This window comes from Carassius gibelio, chromosome B12, assembly GCF_023724105.1.
Source record: "Carassius gibelio isolate Cgi1373 ecotype wild population from Czech Republic chromosome B12, carGib1.2-hapl.c, whole genome shotgun sequence".
Classification (NCBI taxonomy): Eukaryota; Metazoa; Chordata; class Actinopteri; order Cypriniformes; family Cyprinidae; genus Carassius; species Carassius gibelio.
In genome coordinates this window covers 9,836,880-9,862,428 of record NC_068407.1, presented here as the reverse complement: position 1 = coordinate 9,862,428, position 25,549 = coordinate 9,836,880, and the positions used below count along the sequence as shown (strand labels likewise).

Below are 25,549 nucleotides of genomic sequence, written 5' to 3'. Positions count from 1 at the left end.
ATGAAACTACATGTGATGTCAAGATGGGAAAAGCCACTCTTTATTTATTTATTTATTTATTATATAGAAATGGAAAACTGACAGAATTTCATAATTTTTTATGTATAAGACACACACATACACACACACAATAATGTATGTTGATATACGTAAATGATTAAATGTGTGTGTGTGTGTGTGTGTGTGTGTGTGTGTGTGTGTGTGTGTGTGCGTGTTAACTATTTTAAATAATTCTTGGTGAGCTTTCAGTCTCTACTGTACAAATGCAAACACAAAAGTAGGGGTGTAATTTCTTTTGGCAAATTGAACCTCATATTGGACCCAAAGATCATCATAAAATAACTTAAGTATTCAGCACACTGTTTATCATCCATTCTGCTTACAGAGAAAATGCAAAGAAAAGCAAACTATTTAATTTGGTTCTGCATGATATGTAATAACCACCAGAATTCATCTAATGACACCGACCCTTAATGTGAACTTCTGCTGTGCATATTCCACCTATAAAACTGTTTATTAAAATCAAGTGTGCTGAAACAATCCAAGTTAAATATGGATGGGGAACTCTCACTTTGTGAATTCAGCATTAATCCTCGTGCCTACCCGCGGTGAAATCCAGCTAAATGAACATGATTTTTAAGTAAAGGGTAATGTTTTGAGCACAGATGTAGGCTATTTGTATTTGATTGTGCTATCCACTAAATTTCCCAAGGGGTGTTCTGTTCTCTGCTTCCACTATTGGCTTGTTTCTGTGCTGTTGTCCATCAGCTTTCAGCTACTGCTGGAAACAGGGCTCTCGTTTCATTCTGTGTGCACACACTTCCAGCCTAGTGTGTGCTTTCCAGATTGCTCAATACTAAGTTGGCAGAAGGGTCATGAGATAGCTATTCTGATATTGAATGCCCAGTTTGATCATTCAGATGAACGTATACATTAAGCTTTGCAGAAGGGAAGAGTGTCCTTATATAACTGCTTTAAACATCCAGCTGCCACAGAGTTTAAGAATATTCTGGCTACTGCTTTAAAAAAATTTATGGCAGTTTGACACACAAACAAAGTGAGTCTTTTCTGCATACAGCAGAGGGCTGTGCATGAATCACATCGTTTCCAGTTTTCAGATCATTATGATTTCTGTTTTGCTGCATTAATAATTCATGCTCTCCATCCAAAAACCTGCATGGCAACCTGATCCTAATCAATGATGTTTGTTGGAGCTGAGGGATTGTGTTCTGTAGGCAACAGAGACTAAATTCATTAAAAACAACTCTTTTTATGCTTAGGTCTTGTAATTAAACATCTAAATATCGTGTAATGGAAATATTATAGAAAAGCTGTAAGTGTTGAATTCTTGAAGTATTTTATTGTGAGATGGGGAGTCATTAAAAAAAACAAAACAAATGATCAAACAAAAAACTATCACTAAAAAGGTTAAAACAGGGACATATAAAAGACTTTGTTGTCTTGATGTAGACAAAGAGAGTTACAAATTGGCACAACCAAAAATAATAATAATAAACAACACTGATGATGTTTTGGCTTTGTTAAAAGGGCAGCGCAGTTTCATGGTGAAGGACAATCTTTCGATGCAACATCAAGGACTCATGCGTGTATAGCATACAATTAGTTTTCAGTAGCTTCAAAGTATAGTGGGGTAAGAGACAATAACATGAAAGTGACATGTAAAAGCTAACAGTTCTCATATACTTTAGGGGTGTTTTTGTTTTGTTTAGTTTTGTTTTTTGTTTTGTTTCAAACAATGCATTTTGAAAATTTGAAAATAACACTTTCTTTTTTCCTGTTCTAAAACACTTTGAAATGCTAGAGTTCGTTCCCCAGCTTTGATTTCATTTATCTTCGAAATTATTCTTCATACTAAAATATATTATTGTATTAATACAAACTACAGTATTGTACACTACATTGTGTAATAAATAACCATAAAGAAAATACAAAAATAAGACACATAAATATAAAAGGTCTCTAAAACTAAAAATGTAAAGTTATACATGGTGAGGGATGGGAGGGGTAATACTGCCTTTACTGAGAATCCAAACAAAACGAACAAAAAAAAAAATTACACAATGTTCACTGAAACAAACAACAACAAAAAAAACTTCATTTCAAACAAGACAAAAATTAATACTGACAGGTAAAAAGGCTGACCGAAAAAGAAACAAAAAACACTAAAAGTGAATTCTCCATTGATCGTATCTGCTTACATTTGTTACCTGAAGAAAAAGTGTCGTGCAGCTAAAGATAACAAGAGAAACAAGTGCACCAAACAGGGGAAAAATACTTCAAGGCTGAAAAAAAGAGCTATTTTTTTTCTCCTTTTTGCTCATTGATCGTCTTTCCTGAATTCTTGATGCAGTGTAGTCCTTACTGGATTGAACAAATTAAAAAAAAATTATAATAAAAAGAGGCAGTCTTGTCCTTTAGCCAGGACTAGTGGTTTAGGTGCAGGGGTCCAAAATTTTGCTACCAAAATCAAAGACAGCATGAGCCCCACGCGAGTGTGCTGCTCAGCGACGGCGTCACAGCAACGGCACAGCACTGTTCAATGGCACTTCCAACATGCATGTTTTTGCATAAGGGTGGATGATGGGTGGTGAAGGGACTGATGGCGATCACCTGAAACCAGCTGTCCAGGATTACTAAGGTTTTAATGTCTTGGCTTTTTGGGATTCATTAAAGCCCTCCCACCATAACCACATCAATATTTTGACATTTAAGGCTCACAGTCCTTCTTGAAATGAGACGGCAGACAAATGTTGTGCTAGCGAGCACTAGCGTGGCTTAGGGGTGCTAATACTGGAAGGTAGACATTAAACAACACAAGGCCCACATAGGTGTTCCATAGGTAAACTGGGAATATGGTAGTGCACAGGATTCTTTTTTTTTCCTTCAAATGCAAGAAAATACTGAGTTTTGTTCATTGGCAATAAAAACGTATAGAAATCTCTCTCTTCCAACTGTACAGCTTTTGAGGGTAAACCGAGAGTGACAAAAAATTAGTAATACTGATAAAAGAAATTGACCCAAGGCGTTTTAGTAATAAACATTATTAGCCAAAACGTGAGTAGCTTTCAGTCTGTATATGCGTCATTTTCTTTTTTGTTTTAGTTTTTTTTTTTCGTGAAACTTTGCATTTATACAAACCATACTCAAACACTGAAAATCGTCTTCATGTGGAAAAAGTATTTTGTTATTATCAGGCACACCTGGGGGTTTATACACAGTAGTGGGTTTAGATGCAGCGTAAGAGCAGTCACGCTCTCTTCCTCACTTCATTCTTGTCTTAACAGTCACTTCTCAGGAAGAGAGAGAAACATCTGCGGAGAGAAAACGTCTTTTTTGTTCCTTCAAATTAGTAACATTGTAAAACGACGTCGTAAGGAATAAGGGCCATAAAAACAGAGCTGTAGCTTCACTTCACGTCTCCGTTCATAGTGGCTGTGTTTTCTTCATTTTCAATCTTTTTCTTATCGTCCACTGGGTTCTCTTTTTCTGTTATGTCCTTCATGTGTTCAAGAGTTTCTGTGTCCATGGCCTCCTTCGCCGTTTGCTCATCCTCTTCGTTTCCATCTTCACATTCATCCTGCATCACTATGACTTTCAACGTTTGTCCATCATTTTCCTCACTCTCACCTTCCTCATTGCCATCTTCTTCTTGTTCCACCCCTTCCATCCTCTCTCCCTCCCCGTCCTGGTCTTCATCTGCTCCCTGGTCGTCTTCATCTCCCTCCTCTCCGATCTTGACCACCTGAATCTCATCCTCATCCACTAAGCTCCCCGAGCCCATCTCTTCATCCTCCTCACTCTCATCCTCTCTGGTACTACTCCCCCGCTCATCCGAGTCCAGGTGGGAAGGTGGCGAGGTCGCTGTGCTGCCTGTCCGAGGCTGCTCTTCCCCAGGATTGTCCTCTTCCTCGACTCCCTGGCCTAACCCTTGGCCTTGAGCCTCTTTCTTACAGTAGGAGTATCGGTGGTTCATGTGTTGCGAGTAGGAGCCAGAGTGGGAGAAGCGTTTTCCGCACTTGTCGCACTGGTACGGCTTTTCCCCGGAGTGCAGGCGCATGTGCTCTATTAGGTGGTGCTTGTGTTTGAAGGCCTTGCTGCAGATCCCACATTCATGAGGCCTCTTTCCTGTAAGAGATAAAGAGTTGTACTCTAATTAATATTTATCTTGGAGTACTTATTATTAGAATAAACAGAGAAATACAGTCATTTCTGAGCTTTTATTCTGTGCAATTGGGAGTTTCAGGTAAGGGCGTAATAGGTCCCCATGTAGAATGCAAATTAGTCATGTTGACCAACAGAACACTCCTTGGTCAAAAAGTGACTTCTGTTTGAGTGTTGCTAATTGCGGTAATGTGAACGCTAATTGTGCTAATGAAATCCAAGAGCTTTCTGACCCTGCATAGATGGCAACAGAACTACCACATTCAATGCCCAAAAAGGTAGTAAGGACATCATTGGTTCAACTGTGATTTTATGAATGTACGGAAAAGAAAGCATAAATAGTAATTTTATGAAACAATTTATTCTCTTCCATGTCAGAATTCGACATGCGTTCACGAAAAGTACCACCTGGCTTAGAAGACATGCACTGGGCCTTGCACTGCGCAAGCAGAGCAATGCACACAAAAAGTATTCTTGTAGCTTCATAAAATTAAGGTTGAACCACAGATGTCACATGGAGTATTTTAACAATGTCCATACTACCTTTCTGGGCCTTGAAAGGACCTAGTATTTCTGTTGCTGTCTATGCAGGATCAGAAAGCTTGTGGATTTCATCAAAAAAATATCAAAAATATTTTCCAAAGATGAACAAAGATAAATAAATAAATGCTTGTCAGTTGATCGACACAATTACACCACAATATTATATATTAAATAGACAAATTTTCATCTATAATGCATGCTATAAAAAACTAATAAAGGGTCCAAAACACAAAAAAATATATATTGTAATCTCTACATGCAGCCCTAAGGGTGCTTTCCCACTAGCACTTTTGGTGCACACCCGGGTTCGATTGACGTCAGAGTTCGGGTCGTTTGGATGATGTGAAGGCTGTCTTCCGTACTCGGATGCGCACCTGCAAACTGTACCCGATACCGCTTAAAAACGGTGGTCTGGGGTACGCTTCATGTGAACTCTGGTACGTTTTGCTGCTTATGTGAACGCAGTCATACCAAATCATGGAAGTGAACCGCTTTTAATGACAAATTATTTGATAAAAATGTGTGTTTGTGTGTGCGTTTCACTCAATTTCCTGATGAGTGTGACTGACGCGCTGCAAGCAGAGAGCTGTACATCTCATTTATGTTCGTCTTCAACGTTCTTTAGAGCATTTTCAGTACATTCGTAAGACAGACGCAAGTGCCGTTATGTACCGCAGCTTTATAAAAAAAATCCGAACAGTTCAAAAACGTAATACATAAAAGTGCAGAGAGTAATGTTATGCATTTGCTGCCTTCTCCTGCGCTGTCGTTACCAAGCAACGGGGTAAACAGCTTCTGGCTTGTGGGAGGGGGAGGGTGGAGCAACTGAACTCGGGTTCGGACCAGGCAAGCAAACCAAGTGTGAAAGCACCCTAAGAAATCCCCCACACCCAGTGTTCAACCCTGAATCTTTAATGCATTAAGAATTGCATTACATGTTGTTATGTAGCCATGGATAATAAGACCAAACAATGAATCAAAACAAGCTGTGGTGCACAAGACAGGCCAGTTCCACCAAGGCCTGTAAGTTTATAAACTTACAAAAAATAAGTGAGAGAGAAAAGACAGCACAATTTGTGGTTCAAGGCACTGTGATGTCATTTGGATGAGTGCTGCTCAATTTTTGGCCAGGTATTTTAACAGTGAGAGGTGACCGACTCTTGGCTTAGCTAACTTCTCATGTTTTTAAAGCAAAAGAGGGAGGATGAGTGTAAATTACTAACAGAGAACTGATGCAACAGCCTGGGTTCGGTGTGGAAGGTAATGTATTTGGCCAGCGGAAAAGGGAAAATAAATCACCACACCCTCCAGCACGTGTAATTTAACAGCGGTTGGAACTTGAAATTCTGTTCTGCTCCCTGTGTAATATGTAAAATTACTGCAACACAATGTATTCTGTCATAATTTCCCCTTCAGTATCACTTCAAATCATATTTCTATGAATGCCTAGCCATTTACATATGAAGGAACATCTAAAAACTGTCTAAACTCCTTATGCCTACTATTTTCCCCTTGTGTGTGAGAATCCCACCTGTGTGTTCGTATTTATGGCGGAGCAATGAGCTGCTCTTCTGGAAGATTTTGTCACACAGGTCACAGGCGTACAGCCCACTCTCCGTCCTTTTCATCTTCTTTCTCGTCGGCCCTGAGTCTGAGTCTGTCTGTTCTTCCAATGTCGAGGTGACCTCTGACCCCATCTCCTGTTTTTCCTCCTACATTGTGAGAAAAAGACGATCATTTTGATTTGATATAACCAAGGTACATTTGTAAGCATAAAAATGATTCATGGTACAAGGTACATTTGTATGCATGGCTCTCACCTTGATGCCATTGACGTGTATAATGTTCTTCTGTGGAGCGTCGTTCCCTGCTGGGCTGGAGGATGTAGTGGTGTAACTGTAAGTCAGCTGCGGGATCAGGATGGTCTGTTTAGTGGTGGTAAGTGCACGAAGACATTGCGCTTGTCCCTGGTCAGTGATAGCCACTAGGGTGGGCAGTTGAGTGGTCACGATGTTTATGGGATTGGCACTTGGTTGGCTGGCATATATGGCAGCATTGGTGCTTGCATTGCTGAGCAGTTCCTTCTTTGTGCAAGTCAAATTTAATGGCTCCTCTTGAGCCGAGTAAACAGTGTTTACGTGACTGCTAGCCACAGCAGCTGTAGCAGCAGATTTTGGTAGCGAAAGATCAAGAGGTCCCTCGCCTTCCTCAAGAGTCCTGGCTGGGACAGGACCATCGGCCGACAGGTTTAGTGGTGAAGGGGATGTAGGGACACTTTCTATCCCATTCTCCCCAGCTTCTACACCCTCAGCTGGGCTACAGCAGTCCCTCTCTCCTTGCTCCTCTGTGATCAGTTGCTTATCTGGCTCTGTATGGGGTGATGCACCTCTAGTCCCATCCAAATCTCCAGGAGTGGTCTGCTCATCCTCAGCCAGGGATGAGGAGGGATCTACAGAGATCTGTCCCAACTGCATCTTCTCAAACCACTTCTTCACCACCTCTGCCGGAAGATTAACAGACTCTGATATCTTTGCCAGCTCCTCCTTGGTGGGCTCGTTGTTTAAGGCAAAGTAAGCCTTGAGCAAAGAGAGAAGGTTTTTCAGAGGAGGCTGACCAGGACACAGTCCTTCCTCCAAGTCTATCTTCCCCTCAAGGTTTTTCCCGTTTACCCTATGTCCATCTTTACCACAGTGCTTAAGTGTTGTGTCATTGTGTAAAATACTCTTCTCGTCCACAGTGATGGTGGTTTTGTCCCTATTCATCTTGACTGTCAAGTCCTCTGGCAGCTTCTGAGCCTTGCAGGTTTCTGTGTTCAACCCCAACGATTCTTTCTTCGGACTTTGAATGACCACTTGGGCCTGTGAAGGGTCTAGACTGTAATTAATGAAGATCTTAGCACTGCCATCCTGGTCCAAGATGGGAAGACTAAAGGCCTGTATGACTTGCTGGGGTGCTTGGGCAATTCCCACCCCTCCTGCTCCAACGATTCCTGTCCCTGTTTGCTGCCCCTTAGCTTGTGTGCTTTCCAGCACTTGCCTGATGACATTCCCATCCACTGCCACCTTCAGCATGTTCTGTAAGTCCCCGATGTTGATGCTGATTGGGGATACCAGACCCACTGTTGGGAGCACAACAGCTTGTACGGCTGCCGCCCCACCTTGTAATATGCCATTTACTCCTCTAGTAGATGGGGCCACCACCACAGTCTTGTACTCAAAGTCCAGTGGCTCAGATTTGATCTGTGTCAAGGGAAGCTGTTCCTGAAGGGGTTTACTATTGTCCAGTTTGTCTCTGACTTGGACACGTGCCGTGGGGGAAGAGGTTGGCAGGGACGGGGAAGAGCACTGCGGGGTCTTGGCAGCCCCAGTGGCGGGAGAAGATCGCGGCCGTCCATTTACTGAGATGAGGCCGATGCATTTCTTACTGCTGATGTGGGAACTATAAGAACCGGAATGAGAGAAACGCTTCTTGCAGTTGGAGCACTCGTAAGGCTTTTCTCCTACACAACACACACAATAAAGAAATTAGAAAACTGACAATTCACATAAATATAAAGAGGTCTTCAACTGGTACAGATTTGTGATGATCAAATTAATGGAGGGTAAATCTCTTAAGGTAAATGAAACACTTCATAGGTGGTCCTCAAAAGAAACTACAGGGACTACAGTGCAGTTTTTAAAGGACAAACTCTCTTAGGTAGCCTCTGACAGTAAGTACTGTAAGTACTTTGAAGTACTTGAATGCTGAATTGCCCTGCAAATTTGTACAAAGAAGTAAACAAATGCACACACACATATGCATGCTTGCAAACACACACACACACACAAAAACACAGAGAGATACAGCAGCATAGCATATTTCAAGCAGTCCTCACCACTGTGGATGCGCAGGTGTTCTTTCAGGTGGTGTTTGTACTTGAAGGCTTTGCCACATTCAGTGCATTTAAACTTTCGATTCCCTCCTCCACCTGATTGAGTAACATGCCGCTAAAAATGTAAGAGAGAATGTGTTATAATCAGATGAACAATACTTCTGTCATAATTTATATGTAAGTGTAAAATCTCACAAAAAGTGTTTTTAACCAGCTCTTTGTATAAAATGTAGCTATGTAGTATAAATGCATAACGACAACACAGTACATTTTACAGTTTTTAGTTCTTTTCTTTAGGTAGTGCATGAGTGATATATTATCACTTGTGTGATAAATCCAACCATTTTGAGTTTTAAATCTTTGGGTTTCACTACAACTCACAATAGTCTCAAATTGCAACCTTATTCCCAGAATTGTCCCTTAGAAACTATTTTGAACATGTTAGATTAAAAATATGGCATTAAATCACACTTCTCACAAACTCTACAGAAAAAGGACAGAATACCTGTTCTCTGCCAGCTTTGTGTGCGGTCATGTGTCTGTCCAGCTGTGTTCGGTAGGCAAAGGTGTAGCTGCAGAGTGAGCAGCTGAAGTTGTCCTCGCTCTTCTCGTGTCTGTATTTAATGTGTTCTTTCAGTGAGGTGTAGCGCTTGTAGCCACGAGAGCAATAGGGACAGGTGAGGAGCTGAGAAAATGAGTCTGGCGTGCCTGAGAGTGAGAGAGAAGAGAGTATTACAGATGGGTAGAGGTGCATGTGTGTATTTTTTCCTCAAAAGCATATATTAGAAACATGAAAAAATCTGTTATCTTTCAGTAATTGTGAATGTATGAAAATTTGCATACAATTATTTGCTATGCTGTTCAAATATATCTGAAGAGGTGTGCAAGTAGACTAATGTACTGTAATACAAGGGAATCCAGTTGAATGCACTTCTGGCATAGATGATTTATTTGTGAAGTGTGTGTGCGCGCATGTAGACATGGATCAATGCACTGGCAAATGAGAATATGAGAGTTTGGGAAAATCTTTAATGTTTTACACTTCCCATCCTGAAATATCTCCAGCATGAAGAGCTGAAGAACGGTAGCCAAAATAAAAAGAACAAGGATTGGCAGTTTGGTAATTAAAGAATACCACGACAACAAGGCAAATAATTACATGGATGAACAAGGGATTTCATAAAAAGAAACAAAGAAACAACATGCTGGTAAAGCCTGTTATAAAGGCAACATGAATAACAAGCTAGAGAAGATCTGACAGCACATACTAGCAGAAAAATAAAGCCATGGATGACATATCATACGCTGTCATACATTGAGAAATTAACAAGTTTAATTGAAGTACCATTGTAGTGAATACAAATTAAGATATGCCACTGTCTTATTTCTCAAATAAAATGTCTACATTCAAGGAAACACTTATCTATGTTATATAATACTTATATATACATTTTCAAATGTCAAGTGGAAAATGTGCAGGAAACACCTGGACAGGTTTTTGTCCAGCTCTCACACAGGTAACATATTACCTGTTAACAGGTAATATATTAACCTTCTCTCTCCGGTCAGGTGAAACGTTCTCTCTCGCACAAACACAACAACAGGGACGTGAGAAATGAGCTCAGGTATGGAAGATTTGCACAGGTGTTGCAGGTCTTTTGTGCAAATTGAAATTGCTTATAGAAAATATGCCTAATGGAAGCATGTCAATTAAGCAAAAAACTCCCATATAGCGCAATCGCAAAAAGTGTTCTACACTTGCATGAGGAGGTTTTTAGGTAATTTGAAAAAGGACTGTATCAGAAAACTGCAATGTTTTGCATTTACAGGTCACCCGGTGTATGTAAAAATCTCATGATCATTCTTTAATGTGCTATAACCTCCAAGAAACACCTCATATGTGGCCGCTTTCCTTGCCATTAATTGCATTAACTGCCCACATCTGTGGCTCATTACGGTTCCAACACGGCCACCAGAGATGATCACAGCTACTCTAGTCAACGCTTATGTTTACACCAGCAGCACGTTTCAGAAGAATCCCAGAAGTGGCTTTCCGTACTGCTCCGTACACGCATACATGATGTCCTTTGATTAAAAAATAATAGCTAGTGTGGTGACTGGGATACATGTAAACCTACCAACATCCACCCATCCATCGACTTATTGCCAAAGGAAATAATTACGTTTATGTTACATCGGTTTATAGAAACACTGCCATTTTGCAATTGTTTTTTAGCGACATTTTATAAAAATTGCAAAGGTTTTGTGCAAATCTGAAATTGTTTCAAATTGTGGCTACTCCAAGTGTGAGATTTAAATGTCAAGTACATACAGTTGCTGGAAAACATATGTGAACCCTCGTGCCTTCTGCTGTATTACTCAAAAACACGGTCACAACAACAGATTAACAAAATAAACAATGATTAAGACAAAATCCAAGAGTTCAAACTTATTCTAGCAACCATTTATATTCATCTTGCGTGATGTTAACTGATGAAGTGTTTACAATGTGTGTGATGTGTGTGTGTGTGTGTGTACCATTTTCATCATGTCCGCTGGTTTCTGGTGTGCCCTGTCGCGGTTCGTCTTCTGGAGCCTCCGGGAAGATGACGGCCGTGTCTCCTTGCTGGAGCATCTCCTCAACCAAAGCATCTCTGCTCCTATCATCCTCGTCCGACAAGCACTCTTCTTTCACTGCAACACACACAAACACATACTTACAGTGATTCTCACTGCTGTTTCTGTGGACAGAATATCAGTCATACGATACGGCCCAATGCAGGAAAAAATTTGAAGGATGTGTAATTTGAATGAGACCAAATAACAGCTAAAATATTTAGTGGTGGCTCTCTATTAAACAGTACATTAGCTAAATACTCAGAGGAGTTTGAGTGGGTATGAGCTTTAGATACATAGCTTCACGTCCGTGGGTATGTACACCTACAAAAACACATATTAGTCCTCGATTGCACATTTACCTATTAAAAGCAAATGAAAAAGAAATCACTCTGGTGCGGCTAATTCAATTCCGGGCTTAATGCACAATCTGAGCTCAACGTCCCCATTAAATGAGCTTCTTTAATTTGAGAAATGTACTCTCATTCTCTTTTGCTCACAAACGAAAGATTGGCTCAGCTAACGATTGCAAATGAACAAGTGAAGGCTTCGGCAGAAACTGAGCCCTCGGGCGGCACGCTGTTCTGTGCCTTAGCAATGCGCTCTCTCATGCGTATGCTGAAAATGAGTCCGCAATGTCAGCAATTACAACTAATGGCATTTGCTAGCGAGTCAAAACAACATTCGGAAACACCTGAGGACATTTGTGCATTTGTGTGTCGGAACGATTTAAGAGATCCTGCAATATGTGAGGGACAAAAAGAAAACGAAGAGGGTTTTTGTTTGTTTTTGTTGATGTCGGTGTTCTTTTGCTCATTCTCACTCTCTTTCTCAGCAGCTCTTTTTGTAGTGCGCTCTACCCTTGTCAGCAGTGATGTCTTCATAAGGGACACTGATTCACACCGACACTGTTTATTTGTCTGACATGTAGGGTTTTCTCACCAGAGTATAGACGGACGTCCTTGGTCCAATGATGACACATATCCTGTCATCAGTGTTATTATATTTATTTAAGCTATTATTATTACTTTTTTGTTTTACATTTTTTTTGTCAAATTTTGTCTTTAAAATGTATATTCAATTGTCAATAGTTATTATTATTATTACTGTTATTAGCTATTATTTAATATGAATTAATTATTTATTAATAAGTAAAATGTGAATTTTAGTGTTTTCATTATTTTTAATTTATTAAAAAACATATATTAATGAAATACAAATGTAATAAAAATATTTTAGTCCATTTTACTCTGATTGAAATGGTATGATTTTACTTTACTTTTAATTCATTACATGCATCCAACAATTAGAATGAATCAAGATTAGCCAAATACAATTAAATTTTAACATATTTTAATGTATTGTTAATATATTGGTATAGTTGTCTCATTGTATTATTTTTTTTATTATGATAAAACTATTAAATGTTGATTAAATCAAGCACCCAGTCAACAAAAAAATAACTTATTATTTATTAATAATTAACATGTTAATTTGATTCTTTTCATTTTTTTATTCTAATTTATTTATTTTATTTTAGTCCATTTTTTAATTTAGTTTTTCATTTTAGTCCATTTTACTTTGAAGTGGTATGACTTTCGTTTATGTCCATAAACACAAACTTTTATTAATTCATTACGTTCATCCAACATTTAGGATTAATCAAGATTAACAAAATACAAATAAATCTGAAAACGTTTTAATGTATTGTTACTGTGTTATAGTTGTCTCATTATATTTTATTTATTTATTTTTTCATTATGAAAAAACGACACTCTTGCCATTTACTGACAGAAAAAAACATGAACACATTGAAAAGATAAACTCCACTGAAATGACTGGCTATCATGATCTCCAGTGATTTCGATAGCAAATGTTTCAGTCGGTCCCTCCTGAAGGTTCCTGAGAGCTTTAAATCGTGTTGAAATCTGGGTGTGAGATGTTCCACTAGTGAAGGAACAGATGATTACCAGAGCTTTGCCCTGCACTACACAGCCATCACAGCACGCTGTTGTTAGGACATCACAACACAACTGTAGCCATGACAGTCTCACATTATAAGTGGGCCAGAGATAGAGACATGAATGTTAGTGGGGCTGGACAACAGAGTCTCATTCCTCACTCTACACAGAGTTGTACACTACAGCGTTTCCAAGAATCGTTCACAAACTAAGCCCAAACACTTTATTATGCTACATTATTAAAGTCCTGTGAGGAACAATATTCCCTCATGCCTTACAATAAAACAAGTTGACAGAAGCAGATATTGTCTTGTGATTGTACAACAACCTAAATTTTCTTTGAAGAGAAACAAATAAGATACTGTTGTAGTCTAAGCTCAGGGAAGTAGCTAACACATGTGCATGATTATATATGACATCCTGACCTTGTTAAAGACATTAAGGGTGAAGGTCAGATAAAGTGCATGAGTGTTCTGTGACGGGCTTGGTTTGATTTGACAATGACGTGCTATTAGCGTGCCAGAGCTGGGTCACATGAGTCTAAAAGCTCAGCCAGTTCATGGATTTACTCTAACTTGGATGATTAAGTAGAGAAAATGAAGACATATGTACATAAAATCTTGTGAGGTACTCTAAGTGTGGTTCCACTATCCATTAAACCCACTAACAAAACAGTTACGGATGACTATGGCATTCTCACCGAGGCTGAATGTGGCCCAAATCTGATTTTCTGCTAAAATCGGATTTTTCTGTGAGGTTGCTCACATGACCCTTCAAATGTAGCCTGTATCAGATACTGGTTTGGACAGAGAACACTCCTAAACTGATTTTTGCTTGTAAAACATCATAGCATGTCCATTAGAAGTAAACAGGTAGAGGATTAGGTAGATAGGTAGAGGATAAAATTTAATTGCGAGTTTTTATCTTGAAAATCTGACCTTTTTTCTCAGAATTTGATATATATATACTGTATAGTTTTTTTTTAATAAAATTCTGACTTTATAACGTGCAATTGCAAGTTTACATCTCACGGTTGAGTAATAAAAAAATCAGAATTGTGAGTTTGTATCACGTAATTTTGAGGAAAAAGTCAGAATTGTGAGTTTGTATCACACAATTTTGAAGAAAAATTCAGAATTGCGAGTTTGTATCAAGTAATTTTGAGGAAAAAGTCAGAATTGTGAATTTTTATCACGTAATTTTGAGGAAAAAGTCAGAATTAATTATTAATTATAATAATAATTATTATTATTATTCAGTGGTGGAGCTTACATATATCTTTACGTATACTGCTATACATAGACAATAGTCAAAAGTTTGATGTCAGTAATTTTATTCAGCAATGATGCATTAAAATGACAGTATGAATGAGGCATTTATATAGAATTGTATTGTGTATTGACAGTTAATACAATTATAATGTCACAAATATTTCTATTTAAATTAAATGCTATTCTTTTAAATGTTCTATTCACCAAAAGAATCCTGAAAGAAATTTATAACAGTATCCACAAAAATCTAAAGCAGCACAACTGTTTTTAACTTTGATCATAATAAATCTTTATTGAGCCCCAAGTCAGCATAATATAACGATTTCTATTAATAACACTGTATGTTGTACTCCTCCTCTCTGTTTTCACAGCATTACTGTTTTTACTACATTTTTGTAAAAATAAATAAATCTTACCAACTGCAAATTTTGGAGGTAGAATGTAAACTGTGAGATTCATATGATTCTGATTATTGCGTGCCTCTCACAGCATAGACCATCAGCATGCACTACGTTTCCCAGAATCCACCAGCTTCACCTTTCCTGATTGAAGTTCTGGTGAGATTTCCATTATGAGTCAGGCACTTACAGCACTTTCCCCAGTGACCAATTACTCCATCACCATATGCTCATGCACTTTAAAACCTAAGAGTCAAATATAGAATGTAATCCTCCCTAACAGTAAAAAATGAGGTAAACCCACTTGCCATGTTTCTTGTTCCATTATGCTAGGTGCCTCTACTCACCGCATTACGTAAATGGCTGATTCCTAATGCCTGTTCAAGAAACGTGTGGTTAAATTACAGGGAAACAGAGTGGCTTGACATATCGAATTGGATACGCAACGTCACTATCCATACCACAGTAATCATGTATTGGTTTACGGAGTATTTACCCCATAAATGACTGCAAGAGGAGCGTTTTCATCTCTGTGAACACAAGAGCTGACAGTGAACGAGTGGCCAGTCATCTGATAGTGAAGAACAAAGCACAGAAACATAGCTTGGATGGAGGGAAAGTAAATGTGGAGGTTGAGGTACAAGAATTGTAGCCAGAGACCACAGAGAGCCAGCCATACGGTTTATAAGTGAGCTGGACCTCTAATACAGAGATTGCTGCCAAGATACAAAGAAAGAAAAGAAAATAAAGGTGCAGGGTTGCCCAAAATGGAGAGTCAGAGTTGGACTGATAGCGCTGAACCATTATGGCTAGTGGCTGCTTTACAGCTCTGAGCTCTATGAATGATGGGAAGCTCAGGCAGAGAAGTGTATATAACTCAAACGCGACATGTGAGAACAGAGAACAATGCACATTACATCTCAGCAGACCGATTTCTTTATGTTACACACCTTGCTCGTATATCTGGGCCTCTTGCTGCAAACAAGCCTTTGGCAATGAAGAGAGGGAAAAGCTACGAAATGAAGAGGAAAAGGTGCTGCAACAGGTGCTGTAACATGTTAAAGGGAGGAATTCTGGGAAAACATAAGAGACTCACAACAACAATTCATTCGGAGTTACAACAAAGAAGCAACAGGCAGACAAAGAAGGATTGCAAAGAGATGAAGGTGGTATGGAGGTAATAAAAGAAATGTTCAAGAGAGAGTGTGTGTAGTCCCTCTCTCTTAACTCGGGTTTCTGTGAAGTGTTTAATGTTTGGAGAGCGCTGCCAAAAACAATGACTTTCTTCTTCACCGAAGCTCTATCCTGCAGAGAACTGACAGAGAAGCCAGGAGAGAGGAATGAATGAATGAATACTGGCAGAAATTAAAATGACAGAGGACTTGAATTTGGGGGGCGAACTTTGAAATACAGAGTGGAGAGAGTAGAAAATGTTCCGAATGAAAAAACTGAAGAAGGGGCTGCTGTGCAAGCAGTTGCTGTGGTTATAGTGGCGGTATATTACCTGCCATGATGCCTGCGTCCCGCAACACTAAGCTTAATGCACAATAGCACCCTGGTAGCTCACATACAACAGACTTTACGTTCACCTCTTCCAGCATAATCAATCCCCACACTGCAGGCAATACATATTAGCCCAGGAACAGGAGAAATGCCTTTCGTCAAAAGCAAAAGAGCTCCATTGTATCCCAGTTACCCTTTATCAAGCTTTATTATCCAGATGGAGCCAAGATTTTAACATCACAATAAAAACTAGGTCTGCATTTTCTGAAGGAAATACCTGCGCTTAAAAGGCAGCAAAGGAATGGTGTTGAATTGTCGCAATTAGTGTTTGTTAGAGAGATTATGCTTAACAAAAAAAAAAAACTTTTGTTATTATGTTAATTTTGATCGAATAGTTGATTTGAAAAGTCAACTAGTTTTTCAATAGGGTGCTTTTTCTGAATACCATAGTCAGAACTTTTCAATATAATAATTTTTCTTAAAAAATTCAAATTTTCTTTTTTTGCAAAAAGTCATGAATTTTATTATAAACTAATGACTTTCCAGATCTATTATATAAATTAGACTTATGAAATTCCCTGATATTTAAAGTACAACCTTTATATATATATATATATATATGTATATATATATATATATATATATATATATATATATATATATATAAAATTTCTTTAATTCGTTTTGCAATACTATTGAAAAGTTTCAAAAGAGGTCTCTTACGCTCATTATTTCATTAGGTCTATTTGATCAAAATACAATAAAAACATTAATATTGTAAAATATAATTACAATAGAACTCTTTTTTTATATATATACTTTAATATTTTTTTCTCGTGATGACAAAGCTGAATTTCCAGCAGTCATTACTCTAGTCTTCAGTGTCATATGATTCTTTTGAAATCATTCTAATGTGCTGATTTGGTGCTCAAAAAACTTTTTTGATTTATATCAAAGTTAAATATGGTAGATTGATATATATTTTTTTCATATATAATTTATTAAATTAGACATTTTTGTAACATCATAAATGCATTTACTGTCACTTTTGATCAATATAAAGAGTGGGGAAAAAAAAAAGTATAATTTTTTTCTGTGTGATGACAGAGAAGTTGCATATTTAAATTCATCTCTTTTAAAGCATCACAGTACACACACATTCAGACGGAGGTCTTTGGCTGTTGCATCATGTCAAGCTCTGTTTTTGGAGCATCCTGCCACAAGCTATGCATTTTTAAGACGCCGTGTCAATTTAAAAATAGTCAAACTTTTAAAACATGCATACAGAGATACCTTCATTCTCTTCTATCTAGTTGTTTTCGAATGCAAGAACATGTAAGCACTTCCTGAGAAACTTAAGACTTAATATACAGAGCTTCCGTGATAAAGATATTTCACAAAAGGGCGAGCTTACCATCGTCCCATCTGCTGTCAGGGTCAACGGTCCCGTTAGGGTCATCATCAGGGGCCACACTGTCACAGTCAGCCCCGTCCAGGAGACTCCCTTCCTCCTCCACGATGTGAAGCTTATCTTCATCATCTGAGTCTGACTGGCCCTCCAGCACATGACTGTAGTTACTCACTGCAGAGACACAGAGAAAACACAACGCTTAAAGAGAATGCTAACATATGGAGACGGGAAGTGCTTGCAAACCGTAGAAAGGCTTGATGAAACCCTTGAAATCTGGAAAGACGCTGCTGGTGAAAATGACTACAATATAGAGCCAGACGAGATTAAAGCGAGAGACTGCAGCTCAGTTGTTGAAGCGGGAGATGACTGAAGAGATGTAGAGAGATGAAGCATACTTCAGGGAATAATTCAATGAAATGCCAAATAGTAGTGGAGCAGTTCCTGCGTCTTTCGGTGAGCCAATGAAACAAGGCAAAGAATCACTCGAGATTGAATCAATAAATCAGAACGGCTCGTGTTTAAACCATTTGTGGCCAAACGGTCCAGTGTGGACACAGTCCGACGGTGTAATCAGATCATGAAATGAGGATCAAGCTGCTGTAATCATGAGATCACACACCGTACAATACTGGAAACGTATCTTCTTATAGGTGTGCGATCAACGTTTTGTAATGATTAAATGCATCTTTTATTTTTTGACAAAAAGGTGGGACAGGTTGACCTCCATTTAAGCAGCACAGGAAGGAGAGACAGGGAGAGCTTGAGCTAAAACACCATTGATTTTCTGTAACAGGCCAGACGGCCTTAATTAGTAATGTGTGTGTTTGCATGCTAGGCTAAGTGTGATTTGACATTCTATTAAAACAGCGGATGACGGAGTGGTAAGCTCACCTAACACGTTCTCCTTCGTTAAAGGAAAGTGCTGGCAGGACAAGGCCTCTAATGGAGCCGGCATAAATCAAGCAGAGCTTTTGGAATGGAATATGTTTAGATTTATAAATTCAGCTAAAAGAGAGACCTTTCCAAACCCAGTGACAAGCATCCAGCACATGTTTATGCCTCGGACTGAAGAGTTTATGGCCACCTGAGGAATCAGTTTTATTTTAAAGGTATATTTCACCCAAAAATGAGAATTCCGTCATTATTTATCCACCCTGTGCTGTTCTTACTTCTACTGGACAGAATTTTGAAAAATATCCTGGGATTTCTTTCATCCATATGCTGTTTAGGATCCCATTGACAAGAACAGCAGAAACATTCTTCAAAATCTCTTCTTTTTTATTCCACAGAACAAGTTTAGATGAACATGGAGGTGAGTTATTGATCCAAAAAGGTGAACTATCCCTTTAATTGGTAAAAAGAAATTCTACAGACTGATAGCGATTATCATCGTAATATGAGTGAATCCTTCTTGACCGTTTTTTTGCAGGGAAAGGGATAGGTGTGCGGAAAACCCTTCCTCTTCATCCTCCTCCTCTCTCTCCATTTCTCTCACAGTTCTTGCTCTCCGTCATTCTTCTTTTCCACTCATCTAAGTACCTCTCTCTCCGGCCAAATCAATTTTCCTTTGAGAGGAGCAAAGTCAGCAGAGGGGCTGGCCATACACACACACACACACACACACACACACACACACACACACCATATCTCTTCTGCTGGGCTTATCTGGCACATTTACATTCAGCTGATTTTGTGCTTTTTGTTGCACACTTTAACCATCTCTCTCTCTCTCTCTCTCTCTCTCTCTCTCTCTCGGTCCCACACTCTCAATCTTCTTTTATTTCTCTGGCCTGTACTTTCATTCTCCACCTGTTCTGTGCATGTACAAACCTCTTAACCTCTTTCTTTCTCTCTATCTCATGCTTCATCTTTAGTTTTAAGGTCATGGATCACAGCAAAGACCTGCGGTGTGTCTATATATGTACCTGAAATAGAGTCTCAACATGGCAGTGGTTGAAAAAAGCTGCCTATGACAAAACGGTAAAAAAAAAAAATCACATAATCATAAAGATAGACCCATCGCTCACTAGCCACAAGTTCTGTCAAAGCTATCCGAGTGATGCACGGATCACCACAACAGTCAATTCGGTGTACTGTGAAGGAGAAGCTACCAATCCCATCAGGCTGTTCAGCCAAGGGAAGCAAACAGTGTGGCTAGTCAGCAGAAGACAGAAGTAAAGGGACAGCGGAGAGTGTGTGAGCTCACTGTGAATGATCCATGACAAACAGCCACGAGCCTTGTTCCGCCGTTCCACATGAGAGATTTCATTACAGCCTTCAGGAGGTACACACAGGAAAAGTGACTAAATAAATGCTTTACAGAGAAAGGAATAGCTCACATTATGCTGGAGCTGTAAGCTAAAACTGTGTAAAGGCACAGGAAGAACAAACTGTACTACATAAAAACACCTAAAAGACGGCATGAAACATTTAATATCTGTGCCTCAAAATAGAAAAGTCAGAGGTCAGTCGAAAAAACTAAAGTAAATAAATCAATGGAAAAAATAATTACTACTCATATTTTAAATATTTGTTAAAAACATGAGATGGAATACAAATTTCTACTCTCTTTAGTAAAACTAAGCAAAACAAATCTTTATATAATTTTGTGAAAAAAATTAACTAAATTTCTGCTTTACTTTATGAAGCTGCTTTGAAACTGTGAAAACCACTACACAAAAAAGTGTGCATAAATATGATTTTAAACAGAACTTAAGCATTTCTTAAATTAAAAAAAAAATTCTGGGTAGTATTTTAATGATTTGTTTTTTGATTTAGTTTAATGACAATATAAAAAGCCAATTTAATATAGGAAAGCTTATTTCACACAGTATACCCCACAGTTCAAAAGTTTGCAGTCGTTAGGAAGTTTATTTAAAAAATACACATGAATACATTCATTTAGCAAAGATGCATTGATCAAAAAACTTGTTTTATTGAATTGTTTTAAATCAATTTTAAATCACCCCTGGTTTAGAGGCAGAACAGAAAATGACGGGGTAAAGCTTCTTGTATTTTTAGCATGTGCACTAACCACCAAGCCAACGCTCTACCATTACTAAGTTACATAAATGCTTGCTAAATGTATTTCCTATCTCCTAAAATATCTCATACACTTGTCCAAATACAAACACTGACATTCCACCGAAACCTTCAATGATATTTTCGTGTGTTGTCGGCATGCACAGCACTATGAGTATGTCAAGTCAGCCTATGAAACCATTAGCCTAATGAGTCTACATTCTTACTGGTCAATCAGTTTTCCAGCTATGCATTCTCGATGGATTTTACAATCAACCCGTTGAAGTGATATGTTGACTGGGCAAAAGCTGGCCTCCAATCTGCTGCTCTGTACCTGTATGAATTCCCAGAACTATAGGTGGTTCTCTGAAAGTTCTATTTAAAGCAAACACAACCGAGACCCCCCAGTGACATCTGTCAAGGCACACTGATAAATGCCTCTAAAAGCCATCCCTAAACAATACACATATATATTGTGACTCACATGGGTAGAGCTCAATTGCTTGTTAGCGATACAGTACATCACATATAGAACCTTTAAATAATAAACCGAGCCTTCACCCATCTAAACTCCAGCTCAGGTAAAGGACACATGAGACTCTGAGGCAGACAAGAGTTATTGATTTGTCATTTAGGAAGGTGAGCTACAGGTTTCCCATGAGACTTTGCCACTAAGAACATTCTCCTCTCGTACTTGCCCTCTCAGTCTCTATGTAGAGCTTATTGAAGCACAAGCACAATGTGTAGGATGTTTATAGATCAAAATCAACAACAATTTTTTTTTTTAAATGCTTCAAGTGAAATTAGGTGTCATAGCATTATATTGTAGAGTGGATGAAAATGGATATTCATTTTGGAAAAGGATTACATTTTATTTAATTTAGGAGTATTCTTAAAGATTAACTTTAAGGAAGCATAAGATGAGTACAAAGGTAATCTAGATGTAAAATACAGGAAATGTGTCCACGCATAATTAAGTATACAATGTTAACAGATAAAATAAGAATAGCATTTTAAAATTAGTGTTTAATTTAACGTGATTAATTGCATCCAAAATAAAACGTTTTCTTTACACAATATAGTGTACTGTGTATATTTATTATGTAAACATGCATATATGCATGTATATACAGTATTTAAGAAATATGTTATGTTTATATATCAAATATACTTGTGTGTATTCATACATAATACATTGACACACATAGAAACAGTACACACACTTATTATGTAAAGAAAAACATTTATTTTGAATGCAATTAATCGCGTTAACCGTTTGACAGCGCTATTTAAAATAAACAATTATTTGGAAACAATTATTGTATTTTTTATACTAGAGTTTTTACTGTTTCTTTTTTTTACTTTATTTTTGATCAAATAAATGCAACCTTGATGAGCATAAGAGACTTCTTTCAAAAACAATAAAAAAATCTTACCAACCCCAAATATCATTTTAAGATTTTGTATTGTTTGTGTTGTTTAATTGGTCGGCTGTTATAATAATAACCGATACCCATTAAATAACACCCATGATACCGATAAAGTGTGCATCTCTAATAATGCATTAAAAACATAAATCTTCTGACCTGTGCATAGTTTTCCATTTTAAGAAGATGCACAGAATTAGGCAGTAAGAATCAGATGTGCTAAGAGGACAAACAGTGAGTTAAATCTTTCAGGAGTGTCTCTTCTGGAACACTCTTCTGCAGAACATATTAATCATTGTGGCCCATGGTGTAAGAAAATAATCGCTGGGGCACACTGATACCTCACTCAGGATTCTGTACATGGGATTTATCACCAATGAAGGGATATTGAGGGGGGCACAAGAGCGGTAAATTACAGCAGGCTTTCCTCTTCAGCATTACGTTTACCTCCCAGAGTCCTGAGCTCTGCATTGCTGGTCTTTTTTTTCACCTTTGTATGGAAAGTAACTTGTTGTATACCTGCAAGTCTGTCTGAATCAACATATGACAACACGAGGTGGGTGATCGCCACAAAAAAACCTTAATGGCCTGTAATTGGGTTTCCATTGCAAACACAGTTGTCTTTAGGGCTTAGGTACGCATTTTTTTCCCAAAGCTATCTTTGTGTCGAGAGAACTGGTGTTTGTTTTAGAAGGAGGTTACAGTAAGAATGGATAGTTGGGTTTTTCGTTCGTTTGTTCGAGTGCTTCTAGTTCACTCCTGCAGCCCTGGTGAGAGAAGCTATGTGTGGAATGTCCAATCATAACACTCTCCCTGAGTGGCTCGACCATAACGACAGATTGCTGTGTCGGCTTTTTTTTTTTACTTCATTACAACGGGCACATACTGCACTGTTGCTTTTCAGCTGCAAAGACTAATTAGTGGTGCTTACTAAGGGAAGCATTGCTGTTACTGTTGCTCATACTTATGTCAGATTTGGTGACAAACCTTTGAGATAAGTATTAAAATTTCAGAAGTCAGACGTCAGAAAGAGCTTTATTGCAAAGTATGTTTGCACATTCAAGGAATTTGTTTTAGTGTCACAAGCTTCCAGTACACAGACAATAAAACATATGAGAATAAAAATACACAAATGTATATTAAAGTAAAAAAGAAAGAAACTGGAAAATAACATAATGCATAACTTGTTTCTCATTATTTGTAATATGGACTTGAACGATTCCTCAGATCATACGTTTTTATGAGGAAAGGTGTGCTGTTACTTCTACACGTGATTTGGGTGCAATATTGGGTGTAATAATTTATAAAGTCTATAACTGTAGCATCTCTTATAATTATAAAACTCATAGCTGGATTTGTGACAGAAGTATAACACACAGAAGCAGCGTTGGAGGAATGAAGACACACCCTGCGCTAGAATTGAGCTATATATAAACCAAAGCTTCAATACACACAAACACACACGTCTGCTCTTATCTTAAAGCTAGAGGTGTTCGAAAACTGAAAAATAACAACGCAGAACTGGAAAAATGAAGTAATGCCTCCTGGAGCATGCACGCTCTGACTACATGGCAATCCTTTTTACACACAAACTACTTTTTTCACTGGCCAACACAAACACAGTGCTTCAAACCACATCCCCACCCAGCATTCTTTTCTCTTACACACACACTAACCACAACAAGACAGAGCCATCACATCAAACAAAGGCCTGTCACCGCACACATCTCTGGGCGTCTGGGGAGTGTGTGAACCCACTCCTGAGAAAGACTCGGGTTCCACATGCGGCCTGTATCATTATGTTTCTGTTTTCGGAGGCTGGGCTTGGAGCTGCACCCTCTGCTCTGGGCTGTAGGGGGCAACCTGTTCCCAAGGAGACGTCAGCGAGGCAACAGAGGCAGATGGAACACAGCATGGCCCAGTTTGCAAAGCATTTAGCATTCATGTGACATTCCTGATGTCAGAGATGAAAAGAGATGGGAAAACGAAAGAAAATTATGTCCGACATCAACAAGATAATAACTGATGTCACAGGCTTATAAAGTCAAAATCTAAATTTATAAGTACTAAAAATCCATGACAAAACTCATATGGGATACTGGAAATACAACCGAAAATAATATATATATTCTTTATAAATATATATATATATATATATATATATATATATATATATATATATATATATATATATATATAATTTTTATAATATATAATTATATATATATATGAAATTTATAAATATATAATAATTTATTTAGTTTTTTTTTTAAATATTATATTTATTTGAAAAGTGTTTTATTTTGACATTGTAACTGGACTTTACAATTGACAAAAACCTCTGCTATTTTGTTATATATTATTGTTATTATTTGCTAATTTTATTTTTTTATAATTATATATTGTTATATTTGTTATATTACACTATATAGTTTATATATTATTTTATATAATAATAATAATAATTATTGTTTTTGTTTTTGCCGTTGTTGTTTTAACAGTAATTATAAAATCAGACAAATATTTCTGTTGTAAATAACTGTTTTGTAAAATAAAGAACTAATGTTTGAAAATAATTATAACAACAAATATAAGTTTAATTTTACACAGCAAGTTACAATACTAATATTTATGTTTTAAATTCTTCACTTTCAAGCATTTAAACCCTTGAGCTTTTAACGTTTCTATTAAAGTACAAAAGTAAAAGACAGGAAAAGTCCAAAACAAACAGGGGTCTAAAATTAAATGTCCAGAACTGACTGTTACAAATAGTCCAAGATGGTGTGTCCCTATGGAAAACTTAAGCAAATAAAGTTAGTTGCTGTAGTAAAAGCTCAACATATCTTAATCATGTGCAGCCCTGACATGCTGAATTACATACTATTCATGCTCCTACATCTCATTCGCCTTGCTCTTCCCACTTCCTGCCCTCAGGGAGTCAGCACACAAGCTAGTGTTATAGATGGCGGCGGTGCCACTTGCCTTGCTAAGAGCGTCATTTCACAAGTGCATCATTATCCAGCCAATGCTAAGAAGCTAATTAGTCGCAGCAGGCTGTCTTCTCTTTTCACTGAAGAAGAGCATGTCAACCACAAACACATTGCGAATGTTCACTTAGCTCGACTGCAGGTTGGTGATAAAAAAGTGATGTGCTGCTGTTATACTGCAATACGTGTGTGTCTGTGTGTTTGAGCAAAGGTGACTTTGAGAACTTACATCTGACCATGCATGATGTGTGTCAGGCCTTCACATGAGACTCTGTGAGTGTATTTTGAGCTAATCTTGCTCAGCGCAACTGGGTTCTTCTAAATAAGGTCACAGAGCGCGGTCATACCTGCGCTATGA

The 25,549-nt window shown here is 37.9% G+C and overlaps 1 protein-coding gene across 3 annotated transcripts in view; it reads right to left on the bottom strand.

The window, feature by feature from the left end:
- Window positions 1–1,340: 1,340 nt before the first annotated feature.
- LOC127968983 (zinc finger E-box-binding homeobox 1) overlaps window positions 1,341–25,549 on the bottom strand; it is a 60,842-nt gene continuing 36,633 nt past the window's right edge. For 2 of the 3 annotated variants that reach the window (XM_052570492.1, XM_052570493.1), the window contains exons 2-8: window positions 17,760–17,927; window positions 11,135–11,290; window positions 9,102–9,304; window positions 8,600–8,711; window positions 6,546–8,224; window positions 6,257–6,437; window positions 1,341–4,146 (exon numbers count right to left, since the gene is read on the bottom strand). In XM_052570492.1, coding sequence (XP_052426452.1) covers window positions 3,428–4,146; window positions 6,257–6,437; window positions 6,546–8,224; window positions 8,600–8,711; window positions 9,102–9,304; window positions 11,135–11,290; window positions 17,760–17,927 — 3,218 coding nt within the window. In that variant the 3' untranslated portion in view covers window positions 1,341–3,427. Of the gene's footprint in view, window positions 4,147–6,256; window positions 6,438–6,545; window positions 8,225–8,599; window positions 8,712–9,101; window positions 9,305–11,134; window positions 11,291–15,792; window positions 16,158–17,759; window positions 17,928–25,549 lie in introns of those variants that run through there. The other variant, XM_052570495.1, reaches the window with a different exon arrangement.